Consider the following 16,453-nt stretch of genomic DNA (forward strand, 5'->3'; position numbering starts at 1 on the left):
GTCGATTCATACCCTTCTATGCATGAGATAATTAAGGACCCAAAATGTAATTATGTATCTTCACTAAGGCACACATTCCTCTCAGCCCCTGATGTACGCCATATAAACAGAGAGCTCATACTTTTTTGACATTTCGCACCACCACAACACGACGGCATTTTCACGCAGTCAATTTGGAAGAAAATTAAACCTCGCCAAAGGTTCTGTGCAACAAGATTTTCTCTGGGGTCGAAAAACCTGCACTTTGCAATGGAAAATTTAACGCTTAGTAAGTATAAAGCGTGAGCATTTTACTATGCTGTTATGGAACCACATTTTGCTTGTCCAAGCGATCAGCATTCGAAAAACTGGGGGAAACGTGTTTTCCCCATCGAACCCGACAATGCGGCACTCAAAATGCATTTCTGATGCAATGCGGTGGATTTTTTAATCCATCGATTAGCCTACATGCTGCATAACTGATTTCGGACGTAGTGCGGTGTATCAGTATCTCAGAATGCTTCTTGGGCGAGTATGCTAATGCAAGCAGAAAATATGTTTACACTCAACCCGGCAGTGGGGATCTTCCTAAGTGTTGCTGATGCAATTCAGTGAATCACTCGAACATCGTTTATGCGACATAGCTAATCACGCCTCAACATCCCACTCACTTTTCAGGCGAGCTGTATACCTCGGAAAAAAGAGGCAACGATGAAACGGGCAAAGGAACGTCGGACGAACCGTTCAAAACCATCCTCCGTGCGATGAAGCACGCCGGCAAGGAACCGTTCCCCACTATCTACGTCGACAGTAAGGACGAAAAGTCCGATTCACCGTACGAGGTAGCTGCAAAGTCTCAGCTGAAGAAAATCCAGAAACTCTGGGCCCGCGACAACCTTAAGGGCGATAAGCAGAAGCGCGAAGAGGAAGAGAAGGCCAAGAACCGTGAACAGAATCTGGAGGAGGCAAAGAAGGTCACCATCCAGGAGGATCCTTCATGGCCCGCGGCCAAATCGATAAAGATCACGCACGGTGCGGATAACCGTGGTGTACGTGTGCGGATTTACGGCTGGGTTCATCGGCTACGCCGGCAGGGAAAAGGGTTGATGTTTATTACGCTGCGCGATGGAACCGGTTTTCTGCAGTGTGTACTAACCGATACCCTCTGTCAAACGTACAATGCGCTGGTTTTATCGACCGAATCGTCGGTGCAACTGTTCGGTACGCTCAAGGAGGTACCGGCCGGCAAAACGGCTCCCGGCGGTCACGAGCTGCATGTGGATTACTGGGAACTGATCGGACTGGCACCGGCCGGTGGTGCGGATGCAATTCTGAACGAAGAAGCACACCCGGACGTACAGCTGGACAACCGCCATATCATGATCCGAGGCGAAAACACGTCCAAGATTCTGAAGATGCGCGACGTAGTAATGCAAGCGTTCCGTTCTCATTATTTCGACCGTGGCTACACGGAAGTCACGCCGCCAACACTCGTTCAAACGCAGGTCGAAGGTGGAGCGACACTGTTCAAACTGGACTACTTCGGGTAAGTTGCAATAAACCGATAAGCGTTTCCTACTTTTCTAATAAATCGTTCCGGTTTTATATGTTCCACCAGTGAGGAAGCTTTCCTGACGCAAAGTTCCCAACTGTATCTGGAAACGTGCGTTCCAGCGCTGGGAGATGTGTTCTGTGTTGCCCAGAGCTACCGCGCCGAGCAGAGCCGCACTCGGCGTCATCTCGCCGAATATAGCCACATCGAAGGAGAATGTCCGTTCATTAACTTCGATGATTTGCTCGATCGACTGGAAGATTTGATCGTAGACGTTGTCGATCGTGTACTTAAATCGCCCTGGGGCTACATGGTGCAGGAACTAAACCCGGGCTTCGTGCCGCCGAAACGTCCGTTCCGTCGTATGAACTACGCCGATGCGATCGTTTGGCTGAAGGAAAATAACGTTACGAAGGAGGACGGTAGTTTCTACGAGTTCGGTGAGGATATTCCCGAAGCACCCGAGCGTAAGATGACGGACACGATCAACGAACCGATCATGTTGTGCCGTTTCCCGGCAGAAATTAAGTCGTTCTACATGGCCAAGTGCGAGGATGATCCTCGGCTTACGGAGAGCGTTGATGTGCTGTTGCCGAACGTGGGTGAAATCGTCGGTGGATCGATGAGGTCCTGGAAGTATGACGAACTGTTGGATGGATATAAGCGAGAAGGCATCGATCCGAAACCGTACTACTGGTACGTGGATCAGCGTGTGTACGGCACGCAACCACACGGTGGTTATGGGTTGGGATTGGAACGATTCCTCTGCTGGCTGCTGAACCGTTACCATATTCGTGAGGTGTGTCTGTACCCACGGTTCTTGGAGCGCTGCAAACCATAAGCCCGGAAGTTGTATGAATCGCACGATACGTGCAACAAATAGCCGCCGTTCGCGTTTTATCATATGCCGTTTTGCATTTTGCCTATGCATTATTGTAAGCATCAACAGTTCTCAAAATTTCAATAAAGACATCCTTATAAAGCAGCCAACCGAAAGCCGTTTTAGCTTATTTCTCCAATTAACACTTCATTTCTTTGGAAAACTCGCTACTTATTGGGGCAGATCGATTTTGTCTCAACGATTCATTAGGCAAAAAAAAAATTTATGCAAATTCTTTGCTCAACAAATTTGGACAAAGCAAAAAACGGGAAACGTACGGTGCAGCAGCTCACAAAATAAATTTGAAGAAAAAAACAACAACAAAAAAACTTGCCGGCCTGCCATTTTTGACAGTTCGCGTTTCTCCGTAGCACATGCTGCGCGGGAAGGGCAGAGTAGGCTAGCGACGGTACACCGTGCATGGCGTAAAGCTCGGTGTGTGTAAATATAAACAGAGCGCCATTCTGTTTACAACCCGCGTCACACGGAACCATGGTGCAATTTAGAATTGTTCTACAATATCAACGCTAACTCCACTATCGTGCCGCTAATTTATCTGCTGCAGCTTTCAAACAAGCAGAGGTCAAAAGATCGTGTCTGTTCGGGGTCGTGCAACCACGTGAAGTGCTTGCACGCTTTCAACCATTCGTCGCAACAATGCCCAACGATGATGACGTAAGTAGGCTGGTTTTGTGTGCATTTTCCATTTCGCGGCAGCAAGCTGGAAATTCCGTTGCCTTGAGAACGGTGCAAACGGTCCAAATGATGGCCAGAAAGTGGTTCAAAGCTCTGTTTTTACAGCTCCCGAACGGTGTAGCCGGGGCAGCAAAAGGACAACAGTGGACACCAACGAGTCTGATCGATGGTCATGGATTAGACGATGGGTTAGCGATTGTGCTACTAAACAGACCGATCCTGTTGGAAAAACATTACTTCACAACACTGTGGAATGGTGGTAAGTAAAATACTGCAGATGATACCGGATATTACTTGGCCTTATTAAACGCGTAGCTCGGGGTGTTGTTGTCCCGCCATGTATACGGACACTATCGCTCATTGACCTGAACGTTGTTGGAGTATTGTTCGGATACTTGGATCCCCACTGCTAAAGTGAATATCTTTTCCTTCATCGGCTCCTTCCTTCTGAATTGCATCGATGCTCCAACGCTCATACACTTCTGCTGACCGATATAACCCTCTAGTTTAGCCCTATTGCCCCATTTTAATTCGTCCTACCACACTTTAGATTTTAACCCTTTAATTCTTTCGTGCGCGTCGTATTCGTCTAATCTAATTTCCTTTTTTTTCCCTCCTAATCGATCCTCAGCAAGTAAAATTGACTTATTTTGTTCGTCGCCGTATTGTCAATCGCTTGCTTGTAGTTCATATTTAAATTATTCTAGAAGTTAAATTTAAGCTATAATTATAACCACTCAACCGCACTGCAACCTCATATGAAATGTTGGGTTAATTGCAGCAAAGGTACGAGTTGCCGTCGACGGTGGTACGAACCGATGGGTTGACTTTGTGAAGAGCACCATAAACGGCGAACAGCTAATACAGCCTCCAGATCTTGTGACGGGTGATTTCGATTCCTGCAATCAGGAGGCCATGCAGTACGTCGAACAGCTGAAGTGTACGGTACGAAATGCCCGGAAAAAAACAAAGACGAGTATTCTCTGTAGAATCGCTAACGGCGACCCTTCCGTTCCAACGTTTCCACCCTTCTTTTTTCCCACGGTTGTTCCTCTAGAAGGGTTTTTTGTATCTCACCCAACAGATTGTTCACACACCCGACCAAAATGCGACGGATTTTACCAAATCACTCAAGGTGCTAAAATCGCACGGATACGATAAGCAAGTAACGCGTGTACTGGCACTGTGTGAATCTTCCGGTCGGCTCGATCAAATTATGGCCAACATTAACACACTCTTCCTGTCGGAAGCGATCCTACCGGGCGTGAATGTGTTTCTACGATCCAGCAATTCACTTTCATGGTTACTACGACCCGGCGAGCATAGCATCGACATTCCGCAGCGGCTCGTAAACGAACGGATCTGGTGCTCGCTTGTGCCGATCGGTCAGGGTTGCGTGTGTACGACCGAGGGACTTAAATGGAATCTAGATGGTAGCAGATCGTTGCAGTTTGGCAGTATTGTAAGTACGTCCAATACGTACTCGATGAACCGGGTACGCATCACAACCGATGGACCGTTGCTATGGTCAATGGGAACGACACCGAAGGACATGTGATAGTGGGAGGAAGGGATGAGGGAGGTATATTTTTTGTGACCTTAACGTGAGCGTGGCAAAGCCATGAAATCATCGCGTCCTTCTTGCTGGAATCAATCCTTGCGGGACGTTAAAAATTTCATAATTCGAATGAATTTTATGTCTGTCAACGGCATCCTGCTTCATGTTTGCATTTTTTTAAAGAAATTTCAAACCTTTTGGCTAATGTTCCTTACCAACATACACCCACATACGCACCAGCAGTTTACCTACACAACTGTTGGTGAGGTCCCGTATGAAGTTGTGGATCCGCGTATTAAAGCTCTGTACAATATTGTAAGTTTATACGAACGTGACGCACGTGACTGCCACACAATTCAAAATTTTATCACATCACCTTAACTGGAACCGTTACGAAGAGAAATAAATATCGACATGTTGAAAATCGAAAAAGAAGTGTACGCATTTGCAAACCTTCTTAAATCAAGAAAATGAAGGGTGGTCACTTCGGAAGTGTGAAGAGCAACCTCGTGAGGACGAAGCCGGCTAAACTAAACGAGTGATGTAGACAACGATTTTACTTTCCTATTATAGAAATGTTCCTTGAATTTTAACACGGCACGGTATGGCATTCATTCTTAGTCTAAAGAGGTTATTTGGCCGACAAGACCCCTGGCGCCCATCAACTCTGCCCATAATATCACCCGCCACTACTCCAGAAAGGCCAGGATATTGGACCTCCGCACCTCCGACATTGGAACTCACTCTAAAAGATAGCATGCGCTCTGCAGCTAGCTCGAGAAATCAGCTAAATGACGTGGACTATGCGATTTAGGTGGAGATGTTGCTGAAAATATTTTGCTTAATCTTTCAAATGTCCATTATTTGCTCCGAACTTCGTCACATCATAGACCAAACTCTTGTGTATAACCAAAATGGACCGTATTTATTGTCCCTCTTACTCTGTAACATAATCTCTTCGTCGTACCATAAACAAACTGCGGCCACATCCACTAACCCCCTAATATCCACCAGGCATTGGAAGCAACCCGAAACTACCACCACCCTTGGGGGGCGCACCACGTGAACTTGTTTTGCCACCACGTTTGGTCGCTGTTGCTGTCGTCCGTTTCGCTCCCCGTGCACCAGTGCCGGACGCCGCTGTTGCCCCACCCCGTCTGCTCGCGGTGGCCGTCCCCTTACGGCGTGTAGTTGTTTTCCGAAACTTTTTCGCCCTTGCTCCACCTCCCGCTCCCCAACTGCTTCGTCGTTTGTAGCCACCTCCACGCCCACCCTGTGATGCTGCCCGTGCCAACGAACCCCAATCGGTACCGTCATCTTGACCACCCATCGTGTGTTCGTCTTCACTACCATCCGTTCCACTTTCACCCAGCAATTCAACTGCTTCCTGCTGGTCCTGTGTATCCATCATAAGCATCAGCTTTTCCGCGGCGTAGTTTTGCGTTATTTCCAGCAACTGTTTACCATACTTTTCGAAATTAGCCTTGGTAACGTGCGGCAACGTTAACATTTCGCCCGGTGATTCCGGTAACTTTTCCGCCATCGCTTTCAGCGCCTGTATGTTCATGATCGAGGCCAACGTTGCGTTCTTCTGCATTGCGATCGCACGGCAAATCTCGAGCAGATCGTTGTAGCACCGGTTCTGTAGATCCTTTAGCTGGACACTGATCTGTGATGATTCTTGGGCTGACGCAGCCGGAACGTCCGTCTTGGTGAGCTTTCCGCGTCCCGCCAGCTTCTCCTTGATCGAAAATTCGATACGCACCGAACGATTTACGAGCGATTCGATCTTGGTGCCGATGCGCAGATACGCTTGCGGTATATCGTTGCTAAAGATAAGATCTTCCTTCAGATACTCATCGATGACGAGCTTGCGCAGCAATCGCTGTATGTCGCAACGCTCCCAAGACTTGAGCTTCCCATGGTACGCCGTACGGTTGTGGCCGTTATCCATCACCTTCTTATTTTCGCTTCCCTTCAACACCTCGACCATGTGCAGCAGCGTGAAACGATTCCGGCCACCGCACAGATCGCGAACCGCTTTCGCTATCATGATGCAGTCTTCCGTTGCATTTAGCGTCTTGTAGTTGCCCTGCATCAGACAGTTGTCGCACGCGGTTGCCCGATTCGATAGGCACTGTTCGCTGGTGAAGTACTCAGCAAAGTACTCGAGCTGCTGCGTCCGCCGACAATCGGTCACGTTCTCGCAGTAGTTGACCATACGGAAAAGATTGTTCAAATGAATCTGTTTCGCTTCGAGGGAAATGGTGGTATCATCTGGAAGAAAGTTGGGCAAACACGTTAGTTTATGCGAACTTTTACTCTATGGAATTTGTAGTAACTACAAATCCCGTGGCCGTACTCACTGTCCATCATTTTCCGATAGCGTAACATGTCCGAGTAGTTGTAGTACAGGATGCAGGTCGCAATTTCTCCATCACGTCCGGCACGACCCGACTCCTGATAGTAACCTTCGATCGACTTAGGCATACAGTAATGCAACACGTACCGTACGTCCGGCTTATCGATACCCATCCCGAACGCGATTGTAGCGCACACCACCTTAATACGATCGCCGATCCACTCCTTCTGTGTCGTTTCCCGCACACTGTCCGTTAAACCTGCGTGGTAACTTTTCGCCTTAATACCGGCCCTCCGAAACTCGTCCGCCAGCTGGTCACACTCTTTCTTCGACAGACAGTACACAATGCCTGTGTCGCGGGGGAACCGCTTCCGTATCAGCTCGATCATTTCCGTTTTTGTCGACGCACCCTTCTTCGGCAGCACCAGATACTTTAAGTTCGGTCGATTAAAACTACACAAAAACCAACGCGTATCACGGGCCAACTTTAGCTGCGTTAAAATGTCTATCCGTACGCGTGGATTTGCGGTCGCTGTCAGAGCGATGATCGGTACGGTCGGGAACTGTTCCCGCAGCACGGAAAGCTTTTTGTAATCGGGTCGAAAATCATGTCCCCAGGCAGACACACAGTGCGCCTCATCGATCACAATCCGGCCCAGCAGTCCGCGTCGATACAGTGCACTAAGCAGATTTTGAAACTTAGCCGACGAGCTTATTTTCTCCGGCGTTACGTAGAGCAGTTTCAGTTCCGGGCAGCTACTGTACAGATCGTCGTAGATACGTTGGACGTCCGCCATATTTGCTTCGCCCGACAGGTGGCCTGCCGCGATATCGAGCGAATTAAGCTTTTGCACCTGATCGAGTATGAGCGATTTCAGTGGACTGACCACAATCGTGAGACCGACGGTTAAGATTGCAGGCAGCTGGTAGCAGAGTGACTTGCCACCACCCGTTGGCATCAGCACGAAACAATCGATGCCGAGCAGCGTGGCATTAATGACTTGAAGCTGGTTCGGTCGGAACGTTCGCAAGCCGAACGTTTCCTTGAACGCGACCTGCAAACGTGCCGAATGCGGATAGGCCATACCATCGAACTCGCCCGTAATACCATCGTTACGTATACCCTCGTGAAATCGTCCAATATCCGAACTGGATGCTAGCATGCCCGAGGCTGAAGATCCAGAGCTTGGAAGTTGATTCGTGGTTGGAGCGGACAACTCTTCCAACGACTCTTCACCGTACAACGATGGATCGTACACCTGCCATCCGTCGTCATCCAGTTGAGTATTAATGTTTTCTATGAACTGCGTATTGCGAGCTGGTACCGGTGGATGATCCGGTTCGACCGGGAACGTTATCCGCGGTGGATTTGACCGTCGTAGTGATGTGTCGGGTGTTATAAGATTCACGGTGCTAAGATTCGTTTGGAACGATCGTCCTTGGTCCTTGAGTTCTTCCTCCCGGATACTGTTCAGTATGTCGTCATCGTCTACCAGATCATCATCTTCCGCTGCGAAGCCGTTCGATTGCAAGGGCTGCGATAACGCGTCATTCTTCGGTGCCTGATCAACAATGCTTGGCGGAACATCCACATTGTTTATTAGGGTACTAGCGATTGGTTTTTTGAACACAAACGTAGCACCACCGCTGGCAGATTTTGTAATTCCAACCGCTCCTTGCGATGGTGCTTTCGGTTTGAATGAAGCCGGCGTTGTTTCTTCCAACTTTTTCAACCCAAATTCCTTCTCGAGTTCTTCAAATCGCGTCGAGGAGGATGAGGAGAAGCCATTTTTACGGCTTGTATCCACGTGTGGCAGTGTGCTCTCAATGACATCAGTACAATCCTGCGAGTTATCCCCCTCGCACGGTAGCTCATACACGATCGGAATCGTACTAGGCGTGCTGGGGTTTCCTTGTTGTCGCGAACGTTCTAACGAATTTCCAGCAACAATTGAATCGTTCAACGATTTCGTGCTCGATAGTCGTTGCTGCTTGCTCGATAGTACACGATCGTACACCTTAATCTTTCCCCGAACAGTGTCAATGGTCGTTTTTAACCGATCAAAGCAGGTAACGTTAAAAGCCGGATCTATACATCGGAAGCTATTGCTCGGGACTTGTGCCAACAAATCGTAAAAGTGATTCAGTAGCCCAAGCTGTGCCTTCTCGAGATACTGTACATGTTTGCGAATGTCACGTTCTTGCGATGCCTTCACATTAAATCCAGCACTGTTTCGTACCTCATCCAGGCAGGTGCTTAACGCATCATCAAACCGAATGCGCCCCAATCCCTTATCAGGACTTAGTAAACGCTCCAGCGCGGTGGATGTTTCCTGGTACGGTTTTACCGGTATTTCACGTGACTTTTCGGTTGGCAAAACACTGGAAACTGCACTACCGACCGGAGTGGAAGTCGAGTGAGTCGTTTTCTTGCTCACAAAATCATCATCCTCTGGCTCTTCGTCGGTAAACGAGTCGCCGAATACGCCGTTTTTGTCAAGCTTTAACGACACGCGGCTTGTCTTTTGTTGCTTAAACTCGAATGTTGGTAGCTTTATCGGGCTTTTCGTTTCAGCCAGCTTGTGAAGATTAGCTTCCAATTTTTTCGTCGCTTCCAGATATCGTTTGTCTGTGGCAAGGTTCAACTCTAACGGTTCGTAATTGATAGGCTCTAAGGCAGCGGTACTGGTTTGCTCCACCATAGCATCGAACTCATCGTATCCATTCGTTTCCGGAGCTTTTGGCAGTGTTTTTTGAAGTTGGTCCTTGAAAATACTTCGAGGTGGAAGCCGTCTTACTGTCTCCACGGTTTGCGCCACTTTAGCAGGCGATTTATTCGAATCATCCGAATCGCTGTTCACCAGATTCACAAAAGTGGCGGCTTTTCTCTAAAAACAATAGAGACACCGACAATGTTTAGATGGAGGAAATAATCAATGAAAACACCGATGAATAACTTACAAGTAGAGGAACTTTCGGTCTGAAAATGCTAGGTGAGTACGTTATCTTCGTTTGTTCGCAGGATGTTGTGGAACTTATTTGTGCCTCCGCTTCAGTTGGTGTGCTAAGTGAAAAAAAAGATGCCAAACATAGTTATTCACGAAGGGACCGAACCGACTAAGAAAACGTTTACCACGAATCTTCAATGATGGCTGGTTTGTCTTTTTTGGAGATAAAACTTTTTAAGCTCATCTGCTTCATCGGTTCCCCGCGGTTTGTGGAGGTAGACGATTTTTTCGACATTTTTCAACGTTTTTTTGTTCACATTTTACACTTCTAGTTTAATGATAAAATCCCGTAAAGGCGAGCAATGCATCGGATGCTGGAGCGCGCGACTTTCGCAAATTTTGTTTATGCTGCTTTGACAGCTGTTTTGTTCAAGGCTGCTCTATATAAGGTAAGCCCTTTAGATGTCTGATTTATTGCAGTTTCTCGAATAGGAAATTTGTATACTTATAATTAGATAATAATTTTCATGCTTCATTTTTGTTTATCAGTGATTTATTTCTGGCGTATTTATTTTATATGTTATTGAATAAGTTATGCTAGATGTTACTTTTGTTTGACTATTTTCAGGGGGGTCAGAAGTGTCAAACATGCATCTGTCAATTTGACTGACTGTGTTTGTATTGACATTATTGCATACGTAAACAAACAGGCTTTTGTTCAAATTCTCGCATAAATTACATTCCATCACAACATGGGAATTCCCCAGCGGAAATATTGGATTTTTTCATTCTAACTGTAAAGTGCGTCCAGTCCAGTTTAGTAGTTTAAGGTGCAATTTCTGAAATGACTACACTCGACGGGCAGCAAACAATGGGAAAAAAAGGTCCAGTCGGTGGCGGTGGTGGGGAAAGCGTTCCTAATCTATCCAACTTTGTGTACATCTACGACATTCCACGGATGGAGAAAAAACGCTTGGCCGCGCTGCTCGAGCTAGACAACAAGTGGTACGAGTTGGGAGAAAAGCAGATGGGATATAGTAGCGCCGAACTGGACGTAAGCTATTAACGATGCATCGGCATCGCGTAAACAGTCATTCTAATTTCACGGTTTAACCACCCATTCCCCCGCAGAGTACGCAGAGATGTTGCCAACGGAACAATCGATCGCCGGCGGAAGATCTGCTCGATAAATGGGGTAACTATAACCATACCATCACGGAACTGTTTGTAGTGCTGTCCCGGGAGAAACTGTACAACTGCATGGAACTCATCAAGCGATACGTTGAACCGCGGTACCACGTGCTGATAAAACATTCGCGCAGTAGTCCCACGGCAGGTATGGGTGCGTACGCCGGGGCAGATGCTAACAACAATCCGGAAATAGTGAACGGAAATCGGGTTCCCCCTTCGCCGAAGCAGGCTGTGGAGGGGGGAGCAAAGCAAAAAGCCCCAGCTGGAACGAGTACACCGGGGAAGAATGAAAGCAATCCTTCGAATTCAAAGGATGATTCTCCGTTTGCAAATGAGCTAGCCGATCTGTCCAGCTTGATACCGAAGATGAGCTACGCCGATCTAACGGCCGCTACAGACAATTGGAGCGAACGGAACATTCTTGGCAAGGGTGGATTCGGGACGGTGTATCGGGGCATTTTCAAGCACACGTATATGGCAATCAAAAAGATCGACTACAGCAAGGTAAAGACGAGCGAAGCGGAACGCATCCAGCTGCAGCAAAGTTTCAACGAGTTGCGTTACCTTAATTCATGTCGCCATGACAACATTGTGCCACTGTATGGGTATAGTTTGGAAAGTATGTTAGAAAAAGTAACATGGAGAACATATGGAACACAGGGAATTAAACGTAAGTTCTTTTTTGTAGAGGAACCCTGTTTAGTGTACCAGTTTATGCCGGGTGGATCTTTGGACAAATGTCTGTTTGCACGACGGCCCGCATCTCCATTGACATGGAAGGAACGGATGAATATTGCCCGAGGAACCGCCAAGTAAGTAAAAAATGAGCCATTTAAACTACATGTTCTGTATGGATCCGGAATATCTAATATCCCCTCCCTCCTGGCTTGCTTCGACCCGTACAAACAGAGGGCTCCAGTACCTGCATACCTTTGGTGAGAAACCGTTCATTCACGGTGATATTAAACCGGGCAATATTCTGCTGAACGAGTACAAGCAACCACGCATCGGCGACTTTGGATTGACGCGCCAAGGTGCACAGCAGGATGAGGCGATGGTTGTGTCCTGTGTGTACGGTACCCGGCCTTACATACCGAAGGATTTTTTCGATCGCCGCGAGCTTAGCACCAAGGTGGATGTGTACAGTTTTGGCGTAGTGCTGTACGAGATCGGAACTGGGTTGCGTGCGTGGGACGAACGGCGAACGTACAAACATCTGAAGGACTACATTGGTCAGGCCGTACAGGATCGTGTAGACGTATCGGAGCTGATGGACAAATCGCCACCGACCGATCCGGACGGTTTACTCTCCTCGTACAAGTTGCTCATGGTAGGTCACATGTGTACGACCGATGATCCGAAGCAGCGGTTAGATATGGTGTCCGTTATGCGATATCTGGATTCATAATGACGTTGTTTAGTATCCACATTCATCATTCCGTCTGCAGTTATCCGTAAACAAATCAAATTGTCCAATCCTTTTGTTCAAGCTAAGCGTACATCGGTTGCATAGCAATTACCAATAAGCTACGCTGTCCTAATCAAGCAAATCACAAATTTTACCTGTAGCTTTATAGTTGACAAACCTGTGTCGTGCCTTGTGTAAATTAACTCAAAGTTTAATATATTTTTAAAAAATATAATCAAAATTTTTTCAACCATCAAATTAGTATTGTTATAAGTACCTTTCTAAGCTGAACTGAAGCTCTGTTTCATCATTTAAATAGTAACAATAGGTCATCATCGTCCACTGACGATCCGGATTGCTTGTGAGAGCTAGCTCACTGATGGTTCTCGTCTCACTAGCTCACTCACAGCCCGGGAGCAAAATTTCATTTTATTTCACTTTTCCTATAGTGAGAAGTGCCTGTTCACCATAGTGAGAAGCAGGATTTTGCTACTAGAGAAAAGTAATTTCTCATTATAGTGAGCAGCAAGATTTTGTTATTAGGGAGTGTAATTTCGGACGCATTTGCTTATTTGCTACGGTTCGACGAACACTTGAACCAAATTAAATATTTTTTTAAAATAGTTTTTTTATTGTTTTGTTTTATTTTGTCGTTTTGTTTCCAATAATTTTATCATCACTGACAATAATCATAGTATTTGATAGTATTTATCGCTACGGGATTTTTTGTTGGATGAGTGATTTTTTTTCGCTTCTTTTTTTCCCTTTATTTTCGTTTCTCGATTCTTGTTTGCTTTATCGCTGTTGCTTTCCCCTGTTTCATCACGACGTTACAGCCGTTCTGTTTATTTTATGCATTCTTTGCATGCATACGTTCACTATCGGTCACATCAAGGAATCATCCGTTGCATGCGGCTGTGTTGTACTGTGTGTTATGCGTTTTCAACCCTTTCCAAACATTCTAATGCGTCATCAGATGTGTTTAGAAGTTTCGCTATACAAGTTACTTTTTCATTGTTGTTTATTTCGTAGTTATTGAAACTCCCTCCCATCAAATTGGAGGTTTCCGGTTCATTTGTACCTTTTTGCATTCTTTTTTCCTTTTCCTTTTTTTCTGCAAATAATAATTTGATTTCGATTCAAATTACTCTTTCACTTGTTCAAACTGTTCGAACTAATTATTAAGTTTTTTTTTTTTGCAATGCAATGCAGTGTTTCCATTCGATTTGCTCTCTATTGTTGATTGATTGTTTTGTTTGTGTAGAAAATAGTACATTTTGGTTTGTACAGACTATTTTAACTGTTTTTCTGTTTTCTCTTGCTACTTTTTTACACATGACATTGAAACGCAAATCCATACGCTTCATTTCGTGGAAAATTACACGCATGATGATGTTCCCGATATTATGTTTGATTTTTATTTTTTTATTACAGTTTTTCTATGTGTATTTGTGTGTGTTTTTTTTTTGTTGTTGTTTTAAATACTGTACAATATGTATATATATATATATAATAAACTTAGTGCCTTAAAACATAAAATAAAACACATTAAAACAAACTTCTAACCGTTCTTTCTACACCAGCTCCTCTAACTCACTCTTTCTCTCGGTTTCGTACTTTTCTCATTCTCGTTCGTTATTTTCCCCCTTTATCTTTACTGCCTCTACTTCAGTCGGTTCTAATTGCTGTGCGCACAGCAGATGAAATTTGTATGGTAAATTATTGAGACCTAAAGGTGGTTTAAATTAATTTCCTCCGATTCCTTTTCAATTGTCCAGTCAGTATAGGCATTTGAGCGCTACATCATTTAAGGCTGTTTCAACACACGTACACGTTCAATTCGTTGTGTGGACGTTTTCTATTATTTCCTCTGTTGTGTTTTTTTTTCTGTCGCCCTTGTCTCCATATCACTAACCAAAAAATAATAATCAAAACAAAAAAAAAACAATTCAAAAATATAAATACACACATTCATTCGTTTCGTTTCTATGACCCACGCCTTTCCCTAATTCCGTTTTTTGTTTTGTAGTAAGCTACAAACATTTACTTCATTTAACTTGTTTGTTTCCTTGCCTTCACTGATTTCAAGGTCCATCCGACTCTTGCTCTATCGATATTCACGCACACACACATACATACACACACTTTTTACACACATTTCTGCGCTACTATTACAATATATTTACAATACAAAAATATATGTATATATACTTTTTTTTGTTGTTTTGTTTGGTTTACAAATTGTGTACGTAAAAGTGTTTCGTTTCTGTTTCGTACCTGACTGTGACTCTACTTCTGCTTTACTTCTCTTCGTCTCTATCCTTCTCTCCCTCTCCCTCTCACACTTTCACCCTGCTTTATCATGCTCGTAAAGTTCTTTCTTGTTTTATACTGTATAGTTTTGTAAACTAATTCGCTCATCTTTTCATTTTTCCGCCTGTACAATTTGTTGTTTCGTTTCATTTCATTTTTTTTCCACCACTATCATGCCGTGATGGTTGTTTTGTTTGTGAACGGAGCCACACAATTGGAATTCGATCAATTGATCTGCAATGAAACTGCAACTTTGTGTGTTTTGCTACTTTTTTTAAATGATTGTTGCTCTTATTACTGTCTCCATCTGTCGTAGGTTTTCTTCAGGAAGAGGTTTTGTGTTTCTGTACCGAAATATAATTCCTTCTTTTCGTGCACTATTACCAACCACCCTATCGGTTTGCAAATGTAGAAGTAGTAGTAGTCGTTTGCAGTACAGTAATTTACCAAGTCTTTGTGTCTCATTATTATCCGTTCTTCCAATGCAAGCCAGGCGTATTGCAACGCCTTGCAGGGCGGCTTGATTGTTTGCTTGCTTTCGTTGCGATAATTCGTTCGTTAATCGCGTGAGGAGTGCTTCCGATAAAAAGCAGCAAATTCCACACGCGTTAGAAAAGTAAAGAAAACATTGGAACTTGTTAAGAAATGCAGCAAACCTAATGCAAACACATGTTTCTTTTTCTGAGTTTTGTATAAAATTGCGAAAGAGTTCTCACGCGTGCTACCTTTTTTCGCTATTACACTTCCACTACTGTTTAGTTAACGTGATCCGTTTCTTGTGTTTTTGTTTTGCCTATGATACGCGTATGCAATATTCTAACTGTTGCCTTTAGTTTAGAACTTGTATCGTGTGTAAAATGTGGTTCTCCTTGTGGATATCATCTTCGGGTATTTTTTTTTTCTGTATGCCACTACTACTATTGCACTAAAATAAATGTAAACAATTACACTACGTTAGTAGTACTGTAATTGTTGAGTTGATCCCTCTCTCCTTTATTATAGCATTTGTTTGTTTGTTTGTTTGCTTGTCTTCTGTAGGACGCCTCCAAAAGACACAAAGGACACACTGATAAAGACACATACATGCACACATCAACACACTCACACACACACACACTAAACACAACAGTGATCGTAGCAATAGACGTAGTAGCGGTAGTGTGTTTTGTAGGAGTTATAGTAGTATTCGTAGTACTAGTAGTAGTGGTTTTTTGTCCATAGTAGCTGTAGCAAAAAGGTAGCACTAACACCTAATCTACTATTCTCGTGCATTTTGACCACATCTAATCCCGGTTGACTTTTTCTTTGCTTCTACTGTACGCGTTGTTATTATGTTCTATTTATGTATGAATTAATTGTTTTATACTACTTTTTTCCTACTACTTTCATCCTTTGTCTGTGCTTTTCTTTTTTTGTTGTATGTGTACTGTGTGTCTGTGTTTGGATTCTATACCAAAAAAAAAAAAAAGAATAAAACACTGTATATGATTCTTCGCTTGTCTCGCCTGTTTTCTCTAGCACGATTTGCTTTGATGCTGCATTCGATTTTACCAGCAACCAAACAGG

General features: G+C 44.6%; 4 protein-coding genes across 4 annotated transcripts; 3 read left to right on the plus strand and 1 right to left on the minus strand.

The window, feature by feature from the left end:
- Positions 1–496: 496 nt before the first annotated feature.
- LOC126567093 (asparagine--tRNA ligase, cytoplasmic) lies at positions 497–2,374 on the plus strand. Its single transcript, XM_050223325.1, has 3 exons — positions 497–511; positions 624–1,525; positions 1,598–2,374. Exons 1-3 carry the CDS (start codon positions 497–499, stop codon positions 2,370–2,372), a joined length of 1,692 nt encoding a protein of 563 aa, XP_050079282.1. The 3' UTR covers positions 2,373–2,374.
- Positions 2,375–3,176: 802 nt separating this feature from the next.
- Positions 3,177–4,667, plus strand: LOC126558730 (thiamin pyrophosphokinase 1). Its single transcript, XM_050214789.1, has 3 exons — positions 3,177–3,366; positions 3,889–4,052; positions 4,165–4,667. The coding sequence occupies exons 1-3, from the start codon at positions 3,177–3,179 to the stop codon at positions 4,663–4,665; spliced, it is 855 nt and encodes a 284-aa protein (XP_050070746.1). The 3' UTR covers positions 4,666–4,667.
- A 998-nt stretch (positions 4,668–5,665) lies between these two features.
- On the minus strand, positions 5,666–10,270 carry LOC126559665 (recQ-like DNA helicase Blm). Its single transcript, XM_050215836.1, has 4 exons — positions 10,161–10,270; positions 9,989–10,091; positions 7,032–9,915; positions 5,666–6,942 (listed from the first exon to the last, which is right to left on the minus strand). The coding sequence occupies exons 1-4, from the start codon at positions 10,268–10,270 to the stop codon at positions 5,666–5,668; spliced, it is 4,374 nt and encodes a 1,457-aa protein (XP_050071793.1).
- A 549-nt stretch (positions 10,271–10,819) lies between these two features.
- LOC126557817 (serine/threonine-protein kinase pelle) lies at positions 10,820–12,574 on the plus strand. The gene is made up of 4 exons (XM_050213713.1): positions 10,820–11,029; positions 11,107–11,785; positions 11,855–11,978; positions 12,076–12,574. The coding sequence occupies exons 1-4, from the start codon at positions 10,820–10,822 to the stop codon at positions 12,572–12,574; spliced, it is 1,512 nt and encodes a 503-aa protein (XP_050069670.1).
- Positions 12,575–16,453: the final 3,879 nt, after the last annotated feature.

The sequence above is a fragment of the Anopheles maculipalpis genome, chromosome 2RL, assembly GCF_943734695.1.
Source record: "Anopheles maculipalpis chromosome 2RL, idAnoMacuDA_375_x, whole genome shotgun sequence".
Taxonomy (NCBI): domain Eukaryota; kingdom Metazoa; phylum Arthropoda; class Insecta; order Diptera; family Culicidae; genus Anopheles; species Anopheles maculipalpis.

What these genes read in the sequence shown, in the direction of transcription:
- LOC126567093 (XM_050223325.1), top strand. An exon ending in TTCAAACTGGACTACTTCGG is followed by an intron (nt 1,526 to 1,597) that starts GTAAGTTGCAAT and finishes ATGTTCCACCAG; the next exon opens with TGAGGAAGCTTTCCTGACGC.
- LOC126558730 (XM_050214789.1), top strand. Translation starts at nt 3,177, where the DNA reads ATGGCCAGAAAGTGGTTCAAAGCTCTGTTTTTACAGCTCCCGAACGGT. An exon ending in CACAACACTGTGGAATGGTG is followed by an intron (nt 3,367 to 3,888) that starts GTAAGTAAAATA and finishes GGTTAATTGCAG; the next exon opens with CAAAGGTACGAGTTGCCGTC. An exon ending in TCGAACAGCTGAAGTGTACG is followed by an intron (nt 4,053 to 4,164) that starts GTACGAAATGCC and finishes TTGTTCCTCTAG; the next exon opens with AAGGGTTTTTTGTATCTCAC.
- LOC126559665 (XM_050215836.1), bottom strand. Translation starts at nt 10,270, where the DNA reads ATGTCGAAAAAATCGTCTACCTCCACAAACCGCGGGGAACCGATGAAG. An exon ending in GCCATCATTGAAGATTCGTG is followed by an intron (nt 10,092 to 10,160) that starts GTAAACGTTTTC and finishes TTTTTCACTTAG; the next exon opens with CACACCAACTGAAGCGGAGG. An exon ending in GACCGAAAGTTCCTCTACTT is followed by an intron (nt 9,916 to 9,988) that starts GTAAGTTATTCA and finishes TATTGTTTTTAG; the next exon opens with AGAAAAGCCGCCACTTTTGT.
- LOC126557817 (XM_050213713.1), top strand. Translation starts at nt 10,820, where the DNA reads ATGACTACACTCGACGGGCAGCAAACAATGGGAAAAAAAGGTCCAGTC. An exon ending in GTATGGGTATAGTTTGGAAA is followed by an intron (nt 11,786 to 11,854) that starts GTATGTTAGAAA and finishes TCTTTTTTGTAG; the next exon opens with AGGAACCCTGTTTAGTGTAC. An exon ending in ATTGCCCGAGGAACCGCCAA is followed by an intron (nt 11,979 to 12,075) that starts GTAAGTAAAAAA and finishes CCGTACAAACAG; the next exon opens with AGGGCTCCAGTACCTGCATA.